Raw genomic sequence first — 22,422 nt, forward strand, 5'->3', positions numbered from 1 at the left:
TCAGCGAGCCACCGAAGGACCGCCCTACGGATTTACTATTGGTTCTGCAACGTAGGGAGTTTTTTTAAACTCTGAAATTGTATCCGCCCATCTAAACACAAAATCAGGGAGAAAGTCATCAGTCTTTAGTTAAGCAAAGCGTCTAAAGACTGACTTGTGAGTTTATATCCACAGAGGCCTTTTCCTCTCCAAAACAAAGAGACACAGTGATTTAAACCAGGAGAAACACTGAATAAAGGCGTTTCACCTTTAAAAAAATCAGTGTTTCTCCTATGCTGTTTGGCATGTTACAGAAGGGCCAATAATGCAGCACCTGCCAACATGAGCGCCCCTTTTTTTCTCTGATAACTTAAGATCCAGACAGTTAGGAGGTTTTGACTGGGAGCTGAATTATCCGCAGAGGTCTCTTCCTCTCTAAAACAAACGGATCCTGTGATTTAAACCGGTAGAAACCCTGAGTAAAGCATTTTCATATTTAAAAAAATCAGTGTTTTGACGTTATTATCATAGAGGGGCTGCTAACTATGGTGGCCAATGCAAAAACATGAGATGCAAATGTAAATGGCTCTACCTAGAGCTAGTGTTTGGTTTGTCCATTCCTGGCTACTGTAGAAACAAAATGGTGGACTCCATAGAAAAGGAGCCGCTTCCTATGCAGATATAAGCAGCTCATTCTAAGGTAACAAAAACACAATTATTCTTATTTTCAGGTGACTATATGCGACAGAAATCATACTTATTATATTCCATTTCTGGCAATATATCCCCTAAATCCCACACACTGTACCTTTAAATTGAGAAAAGTATAATAGGTAAAGAAATCTAAAGAACAATGTGGTAGGTGGGCTCAATTGTAACAAATATAAAGAAATATTACAGTCACAAAAGACAGCTGTAAAGGGTTCATTTCCTCTGGATGAGCATCTTCCAGTAACTCCATATAGCAAGTTGTGGAATTTTATCAGTCGCTCTCCATAAAAATTCCATTTTCATGTTATTCCATTAAAGTTGAAGCTGAGCAGGAGTTTAGAAACCAGTGCTCAGAGTGTCTGTCTCTGTGGGGGTCTTGCGTGGGCTGGGCAGGCTCTTCAGGTACTCCAAATGCCTGCGGGCCTCAGCTTGGTTCTGCCTCACGTAGTACACGACATACACGATGACCATGAAGAACCATACAAACATTGTCACCAGCATGGCTACATCAGTGGTTTTCCTCTGCAGGCTGCAGAAATTCACCCCAGAATCCAACAGTTTGACCATCGGTTGACCTGCGTGCTCGCCCTGTGACCCCGGGTCCTCCCACCTGCTGCCCTCACCCACCCCCCTCACAGAGCTCTCACAAACAATCCCATTCACTGTCTCGGGCTCCAGGTACAGTGTCTCCATCAGCTCCTGGAGGGCGCAGTCACAGTGCCAGGGGTTGTGGTAGAGGCGTGTCTTTGCACGGGTGGAGCCGAACTCCTCCTTGCTGGCCTGCCTCAGCTGGTTGTGTGAGAGGTCGAGCAGGCGGAGCTCGGGGCCCAGGTGCTGCAGGGCCCCCGAGGCGAGCGAGTCGATGCGGTTGTGGGAAAGGTACAGGTCACGCAGGTGGACCAGATCGCTGAAGGCACTCTGGGGGATGTTTCGGATGTAGTTGCGTTCCAGATGGAGGGAGACAGTATCTGGTGGGATCCCCTCTGGGATTTCCCGCAGCCCGGCGTCTGAGCACAGCACCGTGGCTGTGTCCCAGGCACAGTGGCAGCTGTCCGGGCACTGGGTGAACACTTGGCCCCACAGAGCCGAGAACAAGATCGAGACGCGCAGCCATGAATGAAGATGCACTCCTTTACCTCTCCGTCTTCCTCCACTGACGATGGTAGACATCTCTCCTTGCGCCAACCTGTGCACATCGCCTCACCATAGCACCCTGATACACACCAGGTCCCAATCACACACACACACAAACAGTCGCACCTGGAGGATCTGACAGATTGAGAGAAAAAAGGGGTCAGTGTGGAAAAGATGACGCTCTCTCTCTCTCTCTCTCTCTGTCTCTCTTTACAAACCCTTCAAACACATGCAATCAAAATACTGACAGGTGAGATTATGATGCTGAGCAGGAGCAGAAAAAGGTCAGTGGGTAAAAATGCATGGAGAGACACAAAGAGGACAACCATTTCTGTTCAAGGAGACCGTCCCTTGTTATTCACAGCAGCAGCAATGACAGTAAAAGTCATCTAATGAGGTTGAAACAACTCTCGTATTCCTGCATTAGAAGGACATGAATCATTATACGTGATTATCTGTAGTCCTGGCTGTGTCTTTTGTGCCTCTCCAATTTGAAACCAGAAGAAAAGCATCACATTACACCCATCAATACGTGTTCATCTCATTTATCCCTCTATTTATTTTCCCATGATGCCATAGCCCCTTAATCATATTCCACGGGTGGAGACAGAGTGCACTGTAGGGATGGAGGATAGAGAAAGGGGGTGGGATCGATAGCCCCAAGTATTGCCTGCTACACTATTAACGGCAAGAACATCAATCCTGCCTGTGTCCCACAGTGTCAATAAGTGACAGAGCTGGGAAAAAAAAAAATAAGCCAGCAGTGGTCTGGTGTTAGCAGCTGCTCAGCGCTCCTGCAGTGAGGAGGCAAAAGTTAAGGGAAAAAAAAAGAAGCAATCTGGCTAGACTCTGCATCCCGCCGACAAAACCACTGGAGAATACATTACATGTGTTATGTGTGTTATGCTATTAGAGCTGCTCAGGCTCATCTGTTTTGTTTTTTTTAATCCATATGTGGGTCTGTAAATGGCGTCGGCTTATCCAGACAATCCAATCAGGCGCTTTTAGAACATTTTTGTAGGACGGAAATCAAAACGCTCTCCTTGAATTGGATTAAAAGAACATCCTCTTAAATGTTATGCACACTCTGCTTTCTTTAAAGGTATCAACACCCTCATGTGTCTCTATTGTCCTGCACGGAAAGCATATACGAACAGTGGCCTGGGTTTTGGTTGATGTGCCTTAAAATGACTCACTGATTGACTGACACAAGAGTGTAAGTTTGTTTAAACATTGCAACAAGGAGTTTGGGGTCCTCTGCCAGCAAATTGTGGCATCAAACGCATAATTTCTTGCCTTCCTATTCGTTTAAATGCCCCAATGTCTGCTTTTTGTGCAGAAATTCATGGATTACATGTCTTTTTGTCAAACTTAAAGTCCTCTGCTACTTTTATGTTGTCACTGCACATGTTCTAAATATTAAGAGGGACACCTCACCTCGCACACACCCAAAATCTACACCCATGGACAGACAGCCCTGGTCCAGTGTGTTTTATAAGCATAAGTGAGGATTTAGTCCACCACTCATTAACCAGTCCGTTATTAACGTCCTGAATGCAGATGCATGCAAATCCCCAATTAAGAAAAATAATCATCAGCGGCATGAATGTGAATGGGAATGAGAAAGGTTTGCAAAGACAGGGTTGGGAGCAGAGAGGGACTCCCAAAGCAAATACAGATGGCACAGTGTGTTACTGCTGCAGTTTCCAATTATTTTTAATATTCCTCCTTCATTCTTAAAGTAAAGGGCATCATTTAAATGAGAAAATAACCCAGAGACTCTGCTTCCTGAGTCTGCTCCAGGATCAGACCTGATCAGATTAACCTGCACTGATGTCAGAACATTTACATTTTAAGACATTTTGTTTATTGTAAATTAGGGACATTAATGTGGGGGAGAAGCAGGTCAACTGGACAGTCGGGAGGCAATGAAACCCCTGTATTAGCTTTTAGGTAAATGAAAGCGACTTTTGGATGACAAAAATGAAGTTTGTGAAGGGTTAAAATAAAGCTTTCTCTCTGTTATTAAAAAGTTAATGCGAATTAAATACACTATAAGCGACTGCAACAACAATGTGCTCACGATTGCCACATAAGAATATAACAGTGACTTATTTTATATACATAAAAGACATAATTATATACAAACTTACCTGTGAAACTGTTTCCTGTGAAGTTTAAGATCCAGAAAACGGATAAAGATTTTTTTCTTTCTTTGTTTTAGACTCCGTTTGCAGTTTTCCTCCGGTTTCCTCCCGACAGCTCACAGGACACCTTCCTCCTCTCCTTTAATGTTGATTATGGACAAACTCTGTGAGGAGCATCAGAGGTGGATCCGTGTGGTGTGTCGCCTGCAGACGGCTTCATCATCCCCGCCTGTCGTAACACAGGGTAGTTATAGCAACTAAGATGTGGGGCAAACTCTCTCTTCCTCCCTCTCCCTCTTGGAGTGCACGTGTGATTGTGTGCGCGCGTGTGTACGAGACAAGAGACCAACACGAGGTGTGTCACCAGGAGTCCTTGTTGTCCCCACACATGGCATCAGTCTCTCGGATTTCTGGGAAGACACGGGCTATACCTCCATATGAGATATTAACTTAATTGCCTATAGGTGTAATTTGATTCTTGCTGTCTGCGCTTCCTGCAGAGCTTGATTGAATCCCAGGAGGGTCCAGGTGAAGACACATTTACACTGTGCAGTTTTTTATACCTGTAATATGAAACCTCACCTGTAAACAGGCTGTTTAGGAAAGTATTATTTTCCATTTGAGGCTGTTATGGTGAGACAAACAGGATAAGTGAGTGATAGGGCTGAAAGGAAACATTAAAGGGAGGGTGTGTCTCCTTCAGTCACTCGTGTTATTTATCCAGGTTAAATATTAGAGGTCACAAAAAAGAGAAGACCTTATCTATCAAAACTATAGAGATGAATATCGCAATAAAAAATAAAGACTGACTCAAACATATAAGTAACGCCACTCAGTGTTGGGAAGGTTACTTTCCAAATGAAACAGGTGACAGAATCCTATTTATCCTATTATAAAGGTATTAAGTAATTTTCATTTTAATTCACCCTTCGCTAAGTCCCGCCCCTGGATGCAGACTGGTCAATCAGAACATAGCATCAGGCGGCTCAGACCAGGGTCCAACAACAACATAGCTGTGCTCCATTGACTCTAATGCAGTCGTTTCAGATTTCCTTCATTTTCAGGCTGGCTTTGTGGATTTGGAGCTAAATGTTGTGCCTGGGGCACGTCGTGTATTAATGATACTCGTTACCTGGAGAGGTTGGAAAAAGATGACGTTTCTTCCCTGTTCCAAAACCAAAATCAAACCCTGAAAAGTGTAGGGTTAGCTAGCTAGCTACTGAAGATATAGCCTACTGAATGTATACACATGCTGCTTTTGCTTTTTAATGATTATAACAGTGAAACAAAGACCGACCCTGCTGCACAGGAACCAGTGAAGGGAAGCAGGGAAACTTTGCTGATATTCAACCAGCTCTGTGTCATTGCATTGTGTGCAGATGAATGTTGTTTGACATTCCAAATAGCCAACGTCTGTAACAGCTAAATCTGGGCCAGATTTGGCAAAAGTCAACAGGCAAAGGTGGCTCACATTTGGCATCGTGGAGCTGGAACGCAGCAGAGTCAGACAGCACTCAGCCACAAATCGTTCTTAGGTTTACTTCCTTAGGTTTACACAACAAAAGCATGTTGTTAGATTTAAAAAACATAATGGTTTGGCTTGAAACAGGCACATTTGTTACTAAGGTAGTATAACATCATACACATACTTGCACCTGCGTCATTATTAAACTAGCTCAATTGACTTTTGGTTCCACACGGGACACAAACAGTGGGCTCTTGGGTGAAAGTCTGATATTTGTTAGACCCTCTAATCCGCACAAAGCGATCTTTCTTGCTCCTTGTACTGCAGTTGTTGCCCAGAGCTACAAGAAACGCCACCAGGGCCACTCATACTGCCGCTAAAGGGTGCCTCTGTGCATCAGTGTCTAATGCTGGTGGGCCATTGACAAAGCGTCGGTATTTGACGAGTTGGGAGTGAGACTGGGTTGATGTAACCCCTTTGTAGTCACCAATATTTTATTAGTAACTGTAATTCAATTAGATTTTTTTCCCCAGTTACTGTAACAGATTACAATAACTTTTATTTCGCAATTTTAATACATACGTATTGTAGTGTAATATGTAACTAGTTAGTCCCTGACACTGACGCCACTACATGCATACAAACAAATTCATACATTCACAAACACAGGACAGGTTGGACATGAGGCAGCCTTGACACCCACTCACACACTTACCAAGGTCACAGATTTCCATATGAATAACAAGAACATAAACACAAACACACACACTGTGACACAAATTACCCATAGTATACAGAATATGTTATTCATGGTGGTTTAGGATGAGTGCCCTGCTCTTCTATTTTTTTTTTTTTTTTTTTTTTTTCTTACCATGAGCAGTAAGAAATATCTGCCGCTCTACAGAAGAGCCCTCAGGGGGGGAAGGATGGGTCTGACAGGCATGATGGCACCTCGTATCCCTCCTCTGCCTCCCCAGCCTGTCCTGCTCCCATCAAACCTGCTCAAAAACACTGACATTTCCACTCCTGACAAATACAATACACAGTGCTGCGAGTATAATTTACAACAAATTTTTGGGAATGTTTTGCTCTTGACTAGTGATTGTCCTCCTGGTTGTCAAAGACGGGGCTGCGGACGAGCTTAGTTTTGTGGTTTCTCGGATACAAAACACGAGACAAAGGGGTGCATAATGAGACAGCACATGATGACACAGAAAAAAAATTCACCCCACAAAAAAACAGTATTACACATTGCCTGTTTTTCAGGTCCCTGAATGGCATGATGATGGGTGAGAAGTTCAAATTGCAGCAAGAAAATGGGAGAAATAAAATGAGCTGGGGGGGTTGGTTATATAGCGTCTTTTGGGATGTTCTCAGAGGAAGCAGTTCAAAAAGATGTACTTGCCTAGGAGCATTTTGTTGATGGCGATGTTGACAATGTGAACTCTACCGGAAAACCTGACTTCAGTGAAGTGAAGCAGTTTGGCATCATCTGTTTAGTTTGGCTGTAGTCCTCGGAGGGGAGAAGTGAATGAACCTTGCACAAATTTGTAAACAGATAGAGGCAAGTGGAAAAGATGTGACAGCCAGTGGCAGAAATTTGCTCCTCCAAAACACAAAGTGCAGGTACGGTTATGATTCTGTCTATTATCTGTGCCGTGTAAAAGAAGACAAAAACCAGAGCGTACGTGTCCTTGCTGCATGTCGAGAATGCCGGATGGAGTGGGAGAGAGGGAGATAAAAAAGCCGTGGAGCATTGCTTGTAACTAGCCTGTCATTCTCTTGGGATTGAATTCACTAACAACAGGTCAGGCTGGGGGCAGGTGTTCTGCTGAGACTCTCAGTAGCCATTTTTCCACAGCGTGGCCAACTGGGACTTGCCAAGGCTGGAGACGTCTAAAACTGCTTACGACCGAGGACCAACACAAAGGTTCAGTCTCTGCTGCTGTGTCGTTAGAAACCACAATGCAGACGGAAAAAAAAATATCCTTGCTGACAAAACAAAGTATTAAAAAAATGTTGCTTTGTAGGTAATTTGGGTGACAGGAAACGACTTAGTGCTGGCAAGTTTGTCCAGTTCTGTAGGGGGAAAAAACAGTGCACAGGCTAAACTTACAAAAAAATGCAGGAGAAGGCTTTTCGAGGGTGCTTTGAATTTTAAAACAGTCAGAGCATCTTGTGATTTTCAGTGCCCCGCAATCAGGCAAGTGCACTTGATCATGAATAAGCCTAGGATTGTGCATGCAAGGGTAAAGTGGTGGCTGGAAACTCAAATCAATACATATCAGGATACAAGTCCTGCTTCCATCTCATGTTTCTCTCAAAGTGTCTGTGATTAATACAGCTGTAGTGAGTGCACCTTTAAGTGAGGTATAGGATGGGGAAAAGGGTTATCTTCTGTGTCTACCAAAACAACACAGCACAGGTTGGCACAGATTACAGTACGAAGCGTGTGACTGTAAAAGGCTGTCACAAATGTGTATAGATTGAATTGAGACCTTGGCTAAGGTCCAGCACAATACACAGCGCAGTAATAATACTAAAATGTGTGTGAGCGTGCATGTGAGGCAAAGGTAGTGTGGAAAACAAGATGTAAGAGCAGGAGTACCTTTCCAGTGCTATTCAAAATAGTTGATGCACTCTCTGCTAAAAGGAAAGTAATAAGTCAGCAGCTGAAACTTGAGACCAAATATAGATCAGATGATACACTAAGAGCTTTAATGTTATGACCATCTATGTAAATGTCAAATGTTTGTACTTCTGAGCAGGATCCACTCCGAGCGTAACAAGCTTTGTTTCAATTAAGAGTGGCGAAGAAAGGCTGTAAAAGGGTCCGCACCACTGAACACGACGAGGAAAAGAGGAAACAACATTAAAAGCTCTAAGTAACAACTCATGAATTATTTTTTTCACTCCTGTGACATTTGCATGGCGATGCCGGCACTGATGGAAATAAAATGCACGGCAATGAAATTATAGAGCAATATGTTGCACAGGGCAAGAGCGGCGGAAGGGCAGCCTCGTGGAGAATGCAATAAGGGAAGAGTAACAGGTAGAGATAAGGGGGGAAGAAAATCTGGAGTATTCATGAGAAAATTCAAGGCACATCCCCGCGACTTTATTACAGGGAAATTGACTGTACAGCTCGTCCCACTGCCGGTAACCTTGTCACGACACCGGCTGCCATACCAAGCGCCTCTTTGTGGCGTTTGGAAATTTAATTTCTCAGAATTAATCAGGCCTCATTATTGGCGCTTTGATCTGGCAGCCAGCGGAAGTAGCCTCTGTATCTCTTTGTAGTGCTACAGTTAATGTCAGCATGCTGGAAATGAAAGGGTGAACCACTGGCCAGATGTCTATATAAAATCGACCCTTGAAAGGTAAGGCCGTGGTATTCACAGGCTTTGAAGATGTCGGAGTTGGATCAGCCAGACTGTGCATTATATTTCCTGCACGGTGAAAGAAGAGAGGTGCGAGCAGAATTGGAAAAACAGTCACTTTAATGCTGGATTCAACCTCATGAAATGTTTACAAAATTTAATCCAAATAGTATTTTATTGCAAATGAACAACAAACAGACCCACATTTATGAGAAAAAAAGAAGAAGAATAACCAGCCTGTGTTGGAATATACATATTAAGGGAAGTGGTCCAAGGTTACCTGGCTGCCATTTCCATACCGTCACCATCATGGCGAGGTAGAACAAAACAACATTAGCCCTGACTGGGAAGGACAAGCTGCAAGACAGAAAACTAAGATTTAAATCCTTGCTATCCTTTCTAAAGACTGACCTCCCCGAGAACAAAATGTGCTGTTGGCTTTCCTCTCTGACCCTTTAGCTGCTTCCGTTTGTGGCCTGAGCGGCAGCCTGCAGGGTCCTCCGAGCCATCTCCAGGGCTCCTTCCTGGTTCTTGTTCCCGCCAATAAAGCCTCCAGCGTGGACGAAGATGCAGCCCTCGATCCCACTGAGCTCTGACAGTGCTGCATCTCGAACGCCGCGCCACTCTTCTAGCAGGGACAGCCTGGTGCAGGGAGGACAGAAGGGCATATTGGCGTACAGATGGACACTGTGTGGTCACATGCTTATGTCCTGTTGACACTTTGGCAAAACACACTGTGCTGAACGTGTATCCACAACCAGGAGAACAGTCAAACGCAGTTCTGGACTGCTGAATAAATCATCAAATTATCCATAAAAGAACAGAATAAAACCAATATAACTCTGCAACAATTAGACAACTGACTTCAGTCAATGAGTCACTGGAGTGGATTTGCTCCTTTTGTTTTTTTACCTTGTATGAGAGTAAACTGAATATCTTTGGGTTTGGACTGTTAGTTTGACAGGAAAAGCAACTGAAATGTCACCTTGGATTTTAGGAAATTGTGATGTGATGTGTGATGCATTATGCCCACTTTTTATTAATTATTAATTACTTGAGAAAGCACAGCAAAATAACTGATCATGAAATTAGATTTTCTTTATTTATTTCAGTGAGGCTTTGCACCAGCGGTGGCCCTAGCACATCTGGTGTCCTAACTGATTATAAAAAATAAGATAAAAAATATGTGCTAATTTGCTTCAGGTAACATTTTGTACGTCTTATAATAATCATATAAATCAATAATCATTAAAAAAATTACAACTTAACTAGCACAGAAGAATAAACAATAATATATGACATTGTAAAATTATAAAATGTACAAATTAACTTTCAGTTGAACTAAAGATGCATCGATTTTGAAATTCTGGTTCGATGCTAATACCAATATTTAAAATAACAATTTACTGCCGTGAAAACTTCAACTGTTTCTTCCCGTATTTATTTTAGTATTTATTTAAGTTTTTTGCCAAAAGCTACATATAACAAGATTACATTGAACACATCATGAGTACGTTATAATTTACCTTCGCCAAGTACTAATATTTACTGAATAGAGCTTAAATTCTTCACAATGTAAATCAATGTAACCTCTGAGCAGCTGTTGGTTGCAGCCACCAATTGCTCAGAGGCAATGATAACTAGCTCTTCTCCTGTTGCTTTCAACACAGATTTGTTGGTTTTTCATTTTCCTTCTCTCTATATCCCCTCCTCTCAGTGACTTTGGATAATCCGCCCATCTCCCCCAGAGAGCAGGTAAAGTGTATGAGCTGGGGAGGGGGGTTGGGAAAAAAGGCCTCTCTGTTATTTAGTAGGCTTTGCTATGTAGGTATGTTGTTGTGGCCTAATGTACTATTTCAAAATAATGGATGACAATGCTGTTAGCTTTCGCCTATAATCACTATGCTGTGGGCCGGCACTGCTTTACACATAGGTTTGGGCCCAAACCCGATCACTCCATGCCCCTACCACTTAGCCCTGAGCCCTCACTTTTGAACATTCACATCTAGGCGTAGGGCATTCTCGGAACCCATCGGCTGTATTTGGCGTCTGACTTACGGCAGACGGCAATACAGCCTCTGGGGGCAGTCCCCCGATTTTTTGGCATTCCGGTTTGATTTGGGCAGAGGAGGCAAATTTCCCTTTCCGACTTCCGTTTATATATAAGTAAATATGCTGAACCAATGCATTGGATTCAGAGTTTGCAGTGACGCCAATTGTGTTCCGCCTTGTTAGTTCACCGCACAGACCGTTTAACCTGGCAACAACTGCAGCCGGCTCAAACGTGATTGGTCAATATCACGCAGACTACAAACAGCCCACAACCGAAAACCAGGGCTCTTCCGCTTTTCTTCCGGAGGCAGGATCTCCAGGGTTTGCCAACAGACTCTACATTTACTGAATGTAGAGTCTGTATATAGAGACTAGGCGTAGGGTGTCCCAATGCTTGTTGGGATAGAGGGGTAGGGAGAACTGTTGGGGCTACATGGCCCTCCAAATGGAGGTTTTTCAGCGGCACACTTCAAACCAAGTGTAATGAGAAATCATTGGCAAGAGGGCTGCACAGGCAACAAAAGAAACCCACAAATTTAGTTACTTTTGTTAACAAAGATTTTAAAATTACAATAACTATCGCATTATCTAAGTTTCATGTTGTTCCAATATATTACCCTTTCCTTTGCAAAAAGAATGAAACAAACACTAGTATGCTGATGTCTCGGTAGCTAACTAGCTCGCTAGCTAAAATTACATTGTTAGGGCCGGTTTGTATGACAGTCCTGCATGCAGTGCGGTAATGAAGCAGGACAAATCACAGAAACAGAAGACAACATATTCGCAATAACACTCATTATTTGTTTGCATAAACGGCAGCATTGATACCTACATATCAGGGTCTCCAAGGGTTGTCCCATTTCATAGGGAAGATTTAAACCACTACCATTTGTATCTCTGTTCCGAGGGGCAAGGCGGCAGTTGAAAATGAGGGGTCCGGGTAAAAATGAGAAAGGGGACTGGCCTTGGATTACTCTGGTTATTTAAGATTCCATGACGAGACTGACCTGAGGTGAACTGCTGCCATCCAAGGTTAACGCAGTGACCCTGATGCACACAAAACCTCTACAATCAGCCCCAGGAAACAGACCAATACAAATCAGCTCGATTCTTCACCAGTAATGTGGAAAATCACAGATCAGCATCGTATTTCAAAAAGCCATACGACGGCAGCGGAGTCAACAGGCAATCTTACAAAGCGGGGAAAAGATTGGCTCTGCGAGGGTTCATGAGCTGACCTCGACAAAGTGTCTCTGGATGTAGTGTTCAGAGGCTGAAAATTCATAAAAATGTAGAGCAGCTCATTTACCACCCACTGCATGTGGCATGCACCTCTGTCTCCAGCCTGCTGTGTCATTTAAAACACATTACCAGTTCTCTGTTGTGTGTGTGCGCAAATGTGTCATTTTTGCCTTGATGGGGTCATTATCTCGATTACCTCACCACTGTTCATCTTAAAGTGTTGACATATTTAGCAATGGCTCTGATTCTATTCTGATTCATCACCTCACCTCTCGCCCTTCGACTGCTTCTGAAATAGACTTTATATGCCTAAAAAAACTGGCTAAGCCTGCTAAAAGCATCAGATTTTTTTTTTTTTTAAAGTCATGCCAACCTCAGGCTCCTCTTCCTCTCTGTCACATGCTCGATGAATCATGGAACTGTACAGTCTAACCTGTCAGAAATGAAGTGACATACGGTTGTTGAACACAGCTGCATCTTGAAAAGTGTTTTAAGTAGTTCTTGATTCTGAAGGGTTTCACTCCCAAACTTTCTGCTTCTTTTTGAGTATTACTGCCATCCTCAATAACATACTCTAAAATGGTAATAGTCAGAGAATGAGTTGCTTCATGTGAACCATAATGTCAAATGATCCACATGTACATGTGCACTGAAGCGCTGACGTCTACTCTCCATGCCATTAGCTCCAGTCTACACGGTCTTATGCCTATTAAGACCATCACTGGGCAACCTGGGGAGAAAAGCATGGCGAACCCCTAATCCCTGTAAAATGAATTAAACCAATCGATAGCTCCACAGTACGGCTGGAAAACAAGCTCAAGAGGAAAGGTCAACAGGGCTGATAATGAGAGAAGGAGTAGGAGGGGGAAGTCTTGTTGTTATGACAGGCCAGGAAGCTCTGATTCTCAAGATGGCCGGTCTAAAAATAAGACTACAATTAGCAAATTAACCTCCCAAGACCCTTACCTATACCATCATAAGACAGACACTGGGAAGTGATGCTTCAAGAGGAAAAAATGTACTCAAGATTTGACATACTGGAGATAACAGGTCTTCAGAGGAGAAAATATTAACTGCATGTCTTCAGTGTATTACAGAGCTTGAACCTTCCGTTCAGTCTTCTTCTCCAAGACGATGACAAGAGAGACAAACACAAACATCCTTTCAAAGAGGACCTATAGTGGTCATCATCAGGGTCATGTTTCTGTTTTGGATTTCTACTAGACCATGTTTACATGCTTCAATGGCCAAAAAACATTTTATTTTTCTCATTCTGTCTGTGCTGGTACGCTTGAATTCACCCGCTGATGTCAGTGCATCTCAAAATTAGAAAAAAACATCAAAAAACAGTATTCAGAGCCGTCTAAGGCTTGAGGATTCTGCCCAAAGAGTTTTACTTTTTCATGTGTTTACCTCATTATTTGAACCACATTATGTGCATATTTGTGCTAAGGAACATTACAGATTGGAAGAGACTGAAAGATGTAACGCCACCCCCGAGGAGGACAGAATTTGTTTGTTGTGTAATTTAAGTGAAGCTGAGAATGAGGTTCACTTCTTGTTTTACTATCCTGTATATCGTCCTGAGACTCTGTGTCCTCATATGAGGACATCACATTTTGGGTTTACTGGACCTTATACATTAATTCAGCTTAACTTAAGCCTGTCATCCTCGTCCGTGGACACATTTTGTGCTATCTAGTGGTAGTAAGAACACAATACACTTATCCATGTAAAAACAAGATGGTAGCCATCTCTGCCAAGTCAGTCAAGGTACAAAACCTGATCATATTTAATGATTGAAACTTGTCTATTTATGATAAATAATGTTTGTAGTTTGATATGACAAGAAATTCGACCAATTTTAGCAACAGTAACAAGACATTGCTAATTAGAAAGTAATCCTTTGAGGACATTGGGACGTTTTTATCATCTCGTTTAAGGACGCTGGGACTTTATTATTGTCTCGTTTGAGGACATTGGGGCTTATTTAGGTTTTAATACTTATCAGGTCCTACTAATCCCAAATAGCTAGGAGAAATTAAAAATGCATATCAAACAAAAGTCCAGGTCTCAGGAGGACATGACGACATAAGGAATGTACTTTACAGTAAAATGACCTCTATCTATGTTGCTTTTTTTTTGACTGGATGAAAAAATTTGAGCTTTGTTTCAGAAAGGTTATCTTTTTGTGGCTGAATCTCTTTGCCAGGCCTGGGACAGAGGGCAGAGTATTCTGTTTCTGGACGGTTTAGTTAATTAACTTGACTTTTTGATTGTTACTGCAACGTCACTGTAATGGTGTCTTGTAAACCCACGAGGGTTGGGCACATGTAAGTGTGCATGACACAAAAAAAAAAAGTATTATTACAAAAATGTAAATGTAGAGCAACTGGTAGCTTAGCTCACTACGTTTTCCAAGTAAGTTGCCCAACACTGGATGTCGCACAGATTAAACTGATTAGTCAACCGACAAAAAAAAAAAATCTGCAACTATTTTGATAATCTAAAAATCATTTTCTTTTAAACATTTTCTAGTTCCAGCTTTTTTATGTCAAGAACTGTTAATCACCTTTCACCCATGTGACAGTTAAGTGATATCTTTAGCTTTTGGACTGTCTGTCAGACATTTAAAAATGTCACCTAGTGGCTTTCGGAAATAGTTAAGGTCATTTTTCAATATTTTCTGACACGTTGAAAAAAAGGCTAATTAAGTAATCAGCAAATGACCATTAGCTGCAGCCCTAATGGAGAGGCACAGCAGATAAGTGTGACAGCAGCCAGTGTGTTTGTCCAGAAATAGAGTTATATGTTCTGGTTAGGCTCACATTGCTGTCAACCTACAGTATTATCCTATACCGTGCATCTCGGAGGAAGGACTGCTTCCACTCCTATCTTCCTCCTCCCGGCTCACATTTCCTTAGCAATGTGATGCTGATAAAAATAGACCTTTCCCTCCCCCCAGGTGCAGGAGAAGGGACACAGGTGATAACAACACCCTTTTCGCAGAGTCGGCACATGCCCACTGGGAGGAAGCAGGCCACCCAGAGAAAGAGCCATCTGGAGCTATGTTGTTTTATCCATCTCACAAGCCATTGTTCTCATGTAGCGCCGCACCAACCGCCATGTTTGCATTAAATTAAATCTTTGAAGTTGTCCGCCACCCTAAGCAGGTGCCTGTCTTTTTGGTTGAAAGAGCTACCGCCTGATGAGATTCTGCAGTGGAGTGGAAAAAAAAGTCCAGCAGGGGGGAGGCGGAAGGTGTGAAAGGTGAGACAGGATGGATGAGGGGGGAGAAATAGGATTAATGGGAAGAGAGCAAGACAGATGGGAAAATGGAGGGTGATTATAGGACAGAGACAGAAATACTGTACATAAGAGAGAGAGAGGCAGAGAGGCAGAAGAGAATCACTAATGGGAGGGTGAGCAAGGCGACCTCATGGAAAGAGATGGAAATAGAAAGCATGTAACTGAGCAGCCTCTGGTCAGATCAGGACTACAATCACAAAGCTATTCTACCCTCTTCCTGTGTCTGTGGACAACCCACAGTGTACCAATAATGACAGGAGTCAAGCCCAGGATAAAAGCAAAAGGGCACATACTGTCAGGGAACGTGGTGGCGAGATGGACTCGTGGCTTAGAGACCATCTGCTGTGACAGTGAAGTCTCAAGCTATGCATTAAGTCTATATGAGATATCACATCTGAAAAGTCAATTGGATTTACAGCGACCACAAGCACACATTTATCTTAGAGGGCTTTACAATCTGTAAAACACATGACACCTTGAATCTTTAGACCGATAGTTTAGAGTAAGGAAACCTCAGGAAGAATTTGAAATTACTGAAAGGAGAGCCCCTTGAGATGTGGCATCTCGTTTGCAAGAAGTCCTCTAGACACAAATACAGAACAAAACTGCATTACATAACAAACATAAACTACAAATACACAGATACAGACACATCGCTCACCATCTCTCACACATGCCCCCTGCCCTCAGCTGTTGTATGAGAAACTTTAGACTTGGATACGGTTACATAGCAGTTTTGAGTACTTAAAAACATGAGCAAGTTGTTTTGAGATGTGAATATAGTCCTGAAGTAGCAGAAAGAGGTGACAGATCTCAAGAAAAGAGGAAGTTTATCACAATCCGATAGGTAGGTTAGCCAGAGGACATTCAACAGATGCCACATGTACACAGCAGACAGAGGCAGCGGCAGTAGAATTACTGTGTGGGGAATTAGAATGACAGTACAACAGGTACAATCCTTATATTTTAATTACATCACAATATGTTTTTGATACTGTTTATGCAATAGCAATTCAATGTATTCTCTATATCAGTGGTTCCAAAGTGGTCCAGCCACGGGGTCCACATTTCTCCTTAGTCGTCAGTTCAAGGTCCACAGTTTAATACATTGTCGACAAGCTAGTTTGCAGTCTCGGTCGAATAGCTGTCCATTTCTAGCTCAATCTACAGCAGGAAATTGCCCTTGAAAATAAAAGCTCTGTGCCAGAAATTTACTGTACTTAAAAACAAAGTGTGTTTTTAACAAACTTCCCATTTTTGCAATCACTTACAGTCCATTCAGAATGGACCCGCGACCCACTTTTGGACCGCGACCCACCAGTTGGGAACCACTGCTCGAAAGTAGTTTTCATTGTTTATGGCAGTGTCTCAAAATTCGCTTGTGGCAGCGTTGGGTTTGAGCTTAAACCTGTTTCATTTGATCTAAACTGACTGAGGTGGCATTTGTTGTTGTGACGCAACCTATGCTGATGATGTCACAGTGCTAAATCCAACTTGTATTGAATTAGTTATAAGCAATACGGTGATGTGATTAAAATAATATTCTGATTGTTAAAAACAGACTAACAGAGCCACGAGTGTCCAACAGTCTTTGAGCCGAGCAGGGCAACATGAAGGAGATCAAATTTTAGATGAGCAGCGCACAGTGTGTTTGATCACTAAAAAGTTCATGTTTTATTTTGATGATGACATTTCGGATTTGAAGCTGACGAAACAGCAAGGTGCGTTGTTTGGAGCTCAACTGTTGTCTGATGCCTTGTTTCTGTCTATTCCTGTCACTCGCTTTGAAAGCACCGTGATGGACGAGGTACAGGCGATTCATTAAGCTGAAATGAGGAAGTACCTACATCCCAAATGCAATTAAATATAACCATTTTTTGAATACTTTAAAGAACAGCTGAAAAAGTGAATGCTGAGTATGAAAGACATGTCCTTCTTGCTGTGGTTTCTGAATTTTAGTGGGTTTTATTTATTGTCTTTTGTGACTGTACAACATTGACTGTTTTTTTGGGTGTATTAGTATAAATATGGTGTATTAGTAGCATATACATGTCACTCACTTTTTCTGCCTACCTCCTAGCTTGGGCTTCAGGATTGCAATGGAAATAAGTCATGTGACTTTACTGTGATATCCTGATGAATTTTATATATATCAGCCTCACTGTTCACTGTTAACTCTCATATTGCTGTATCAGAGTTGTATTACATTACTGCTAATACAAACTGAACACTTCCGACAAACTGGCAAAACACAGAGTGACTTTTATTCTGGTCACAGGAAACACAATACATTTGTCACCATGGTTAGTACATAAAGTTTAGCACTGAGTAATTATTTAGTGGGATAAATTTTGAGTTTCAGTGCATTTGTTTATGTGACAAATGCAAATGTGTTTATTATGACAAATTTCAAATTTAATTAACTTACATTTTACAATAATTTGTCATAATAAGTTTTGCTCAGGGTAATTTCTACGAACAAAAATGCCTTAAATCCAGGAAGGGGAAACTATATAGAAAATGTCACAGCTGTGAACAAAATTATCTTCTTTTTTTTATAACTTAATGAAAAAAAAAATTACAGTCTCTATTAAATTTTGGCTTGGGGTCAGTTTGCATTGGACATGAATAAAATCTGCATCCTAAAATCATACAGTTGTGGGGGCTGGGATAAACAGATATTAAATAAGTTGCAATAATAATTTCTTACCCACAAAAAAAAAATGTAATTGAAAGCTGAATGATTTGCATGATTTGTGCTTCAGGGGGAGTAATAAATAAGAATGACAATGTCAGACAATGCGGTAGGATTTAATTTTATTTTGTGCCAAAGGTCAATTTATTATCTGCTACAGACCTGAATGACCCTGAACGATTGAGCAGAGTGCGTACAAAAAGTGTGCAGATTCTTCTCTAATCCTTTACATAAGCGAGAGGACAGTGTACGCTCACTGCAAGTAAAGATGAAGGCAAAATAACATTTATTTCAATTTCCTATGATTCATACAGCTAGGAGATGAACACACACACACACACACACACAGAAAACTGGGTCTGACCGACTTCATCAGTTGATCCACATGCAGCACTGATGACTATTTCTGTTGCATGGGAGGTACATTCCTTCCTCATTTCCTCAACTATTACCTGCATTCATTTCCACAAAGCTACAAGTTGCTGTCTCTGCTGTGGTCAACACTGGGGAACAGGGTTTGACACCATTTCACGGATAGTTCTGGTCCTTGATTATAATTTGCTGAGCCATGTTCAAAGCCATTACAAAATACTCTATAAACACATAGCTGCATCACAGTTTTAATATTACTGCACCAGTTAGTCACCTGTTGTCACACTGTATGGGACGCAGAACTAAAAAGGGCAACCGCCAACTAAAGCCTGAATAATTCATCATCCATGAGGATGAGAACAGGCAGAAATACTCAACACAGTCATTCAGTTAATGCATAATCATAAAAGTCTGCCATTATGAATTGTTTTTGCTAATTTGCATAATGTGAGAAACAGGAAAATGAACAGACCACGAAGACGCTGGTGAAAGAAACAAAGAGAGCCTATAGGGATTTATGAACCCACTGTGTCCTATGACTTCAGTGGTGTCGTTGCTGCCACCCAATCCACTGGCCCTTTATCTCCATCCAAAGCTGACCAACGACCTCAACGATCTATCTTGGTTGACAATGTAACTTCAGCTAGCTCGCGTGTTTTTATCTGAAGCCATTATGCTCGTTTTTCTCTAGCTTTCGCTATGTTTTGTAAAATGTGACATTATTTAAAAAATGATGTCGCTGGCAAGAGACAACAGCTCAGGGAAAGTGAGCACAATTGTTACTGATGGCAGATACATATCATGTAATTATAAACTCCTGTAACTTCCTTCCTAATGTTAGGTACAGACCAAATCACAATATTTATTTACAATAACTTCCATGTAGAAAATTGTAGCATCATGTACATTAAAATCAAACAGTGCTGAGCGGATGTTGCCTTAATTAGTTAGTTTTTAGCCACCTACAAAAGACCCACCAAAAAAATAAATACCAGTTTAGGTGAACTCTATATTTAGAATATTTTCACCACTTCACCCTGCCATCAGACATCCTTTTTCTGGCAGGTAACTGAAGCCATCAAATCAACGTTACCAGACTCCAATGATAAAAACAGTAATTTCAGGTATGGATACTTGAGTTTCTGGTCTACCGCTACCTCAGTTGGTTAGTGTGTGAGGTGAAAGTATTTAAATATAGTGTTTTTTTAGGTGGCCAAAATATGTTTTTCCTGCAACCCTGTCCACAGCAGTATACTGTTCAGCTTCCATGCCAGTAGATTCTAATATGATAAAGTGACAAAGTCATAAAATAAGCACATCAGAAACATCAGATAGGTCGGACCACTGAGTTTAACTATATGTGTTTAAGTAATACAGTTACAGCTGAAAATGACAATAGAAATCAACAAGTTTGCCACAACTGTACTCAAGCCATGGGGAGGAACATCTTTGACTCCATGTTGCCACTGATTTTTTAATCAATAAATGATTGCATCTTTACGTTGCTGTGTATTTATTTTATGAACCATTACCAGTTATCTGTAGTAGCTGTTCTATAAAAGCAAAAGACACTTCTCCACTCTGCGTCTTGACTAACAACAATCACCCCTTAGCTGTTCTGTAATCCCTGTAAACCACAGCCTCTTGAGGCTAACAGCTTAAATTGAATCCTATTGTTGAATGTTATTAAAATTATTTTTACACATTTGCAAATAACTAAAGGCTTAAATAATTATAACTCTATGTCTAATCACCTTTTGTCAGCTGAGAAGGCAAAAGCACAAATGCTTTTATTGGCGGCCTAATTCATGATCACAACCTGTCACCTAGATTTGAAAATATGATGAAACAGTGATTAAATGTATCTGAGAGAAGAGTCAATCAAAGGATCCCTGCTGAACTGAAAAAACACAGAGTCCACTCATGGTGTCACACAGTTTTGTTACAGAGTGATGCGTCTTTTCACTCAATCAATCTTTGGCTGAACAAAGACACCGGCTGCACATTAACCACAGAACATCCAAGCTTTTTATTTTAGCTGTTACTAAATTAATGTTGATAGGCTGCAGCTGATCTAATGTGCCTCCAGTGATGTCTGTCATTTTGACCAGCGGACACTGGATCAAAATGACATTCCTTAAGGGCCCGAGCTTAAACTGTTAGCATTCATCTCCCCTCACTGCTAATATTCTTCCACCTCAGTCACTTGCTGGTGCTTAAATGCACATGGTGAAGACTCACTGCTACCACTTTGAGAAGCAGCGCACATCATCAAACCTCGAAGCATGAGAACAAAATCCAGCATGGAAAAAAGAAATAAAAACATCAAGGAATCACAATGGCTGCTGGAGGTATTTTCTGTACCAAATGTAAAATGGAGTACTCCATGCAACAGCTCATGTTCAGTCACTATCTGGTGAAAGATAAAGCTGAAAATGTATTTTTGTGGATGACAATGCTACAAAGCAAGCAGCAAGAAAGGCAAGTATCTCCACAAATGATACGGAACAAGCCTGGAGCACGTTTCCTTGGTCATACATTCATAAAGTGTGCTGTATGCTGGGATGCAGTCAAACAACACACCAACCGCTGGACTCCAGTGGGGATGCTGATGACGTTATTAGAGCAGCGTTGTGGGTCGCAGCGCAAGAGGCTCTTCACGTAAACAAATCCCCTCAAGAGCCTCCAGAGGTAACAAACACAGACTTCAGAGGTGTTAACCATCTGACAAATTCACACAGAGGGTCTTTGTCCTGTCATCACTGTCATTATGTACAGAGCGGCAAGACAAGAATACTAATATGATTTAATGAGCATGGATGGAGGCATCTTTCGCTTAAGTGTCAGGCTCCAGGGTTTGGGGGACCTCATTATTGCTAAAACATTCAGAGATGCTCCACAACAACAGCAGCAGGGGCTGGTGCAGCAGGCAAGGAGAGGCAAGATATTTATATGTATGCCACAAACACAATTCAAAGGGATTTACAATACATAAGGCATAAATGCATTAAAAGTTTAAAAGACCATGAGAAGGAAAAATAAATTAGCATAGAATGAAAGGAGGGAAAATACACAAGCGTGATGGATAAGAGAATAAAAGTAGAGCAGTTTCAGAAAAGAATGGCCTAAAATGTTAACAGAAGTATCGGCAAACACTAAATTAAAAGCAGTAAGAGTTGGAGCAGAAACTAAATGCTGCTTCACCCTGTTTTATAAGCTATCTAAGATGAACTGAGATTTCTAGAGAATCAGATAACACTACTTCTTTGTCCATAATCAATTAGGCGCCTTACAAAAAAGTAAAAGCATCTCAAAGTCAATATGCTGGCACACAGGTAGACGGTGCAGTGGTCTGAGGACTGGAGCGAAGTGCTCTACTTTCTTAGTGAGTGAACAAGCCACAGCTGTCCGATACAATGCAGCCATCCAGGGTACCAAAAATAAACATGTGGCCGGGCTTTTTAATCATGCTAGCAGCATTACTATAGGGATACTGACGTCAGTCTGCAGGTAGGCCGACCGCTTTGATCCAGACTGAAATATCTCAACAAATATTTGATGGATTGCCATGACATTTGTTGGAGAACATTCGTGGTCCTCAGAGGATTAGTCCTGCTTACCTTGATGATTTGTGGTTTTTAGTGAAATGGCTTTACTGTTAAATGGTTTACTGTAAAATTTGGAACTTACATTCATGTTCCAGACAGGACGAATTCTGTGTCATCAGGTCTGTCAGATACTTTGATTTATGACCAAACAACTGCAAAACTAATGACCTTCCCTTAAGCCTCAGCTGTACTTTGTGTTTCATGCTAATTAACAATTGTTAGGCTGCTGGAATGCTACACTAAGATAGTGAACATGGTAAACATTAGACTCGCTGAACATCAGCATGTTAGCATTGTCACTGTGAGCATGTTAGCATGCTGATGTTTG

General features: G+C 41.6%; 2 protein-coding genes across 2 annotated transcripts in view; both read right to left on the reverse strand.

Annotated features, from left to right (window-relative positions):
• Positions 1–123: 123 nt before the first annotated feature.
• LOC126386226 (leucine-rich repeat-containing protein 3-like) lies at positions 124–1,919 on the reverse strand. The gene is given in 2 exon segments (XM_050038428.1): positions 124–1,854; positions 1,857–1,919. Coding segments are annotated over 2 exon segments (858 nt in total). The 5' UTR covers positions 1,887–1,919; the 3' UTR covers positions 124–1,026.
• Positions 1,920–8,918: 6,999 nt separating this feature from the next.
• myg1 (myg1 exonuclease) overlaps positions 8,919–22,422 on the reverse strand; it is a 36,154-nt gene continuing 22,650 nt past the window's right edge. Inside the window, exon 7 of the mRNA XM_050038983.1 lies at positions 8,919–9,458. Within this exon, the coding sequence (XP_049894940.1) occupies positions 9,272–9,458 (187 nt within the window). The 3' untranslated portion in view covers positions 8,919–9,271. The remainder of the gene's footprint in view (positions 9,459–22,422) is intronic.

The sequence above is a fragment of the Epinephelus moara genome, chromosome 24, assembly GCF_006386435.1.
Source record: "Epinephelus moara isolate mb chromosome 24, YSFRI_EMoa_1.0, whole genome shotgun sequence".
NCBI lineage: Eukaryota > Metazoa > Chordata > Actinopteri > Perciformes > Serranidae > Epinephelus > Epinephelus moara.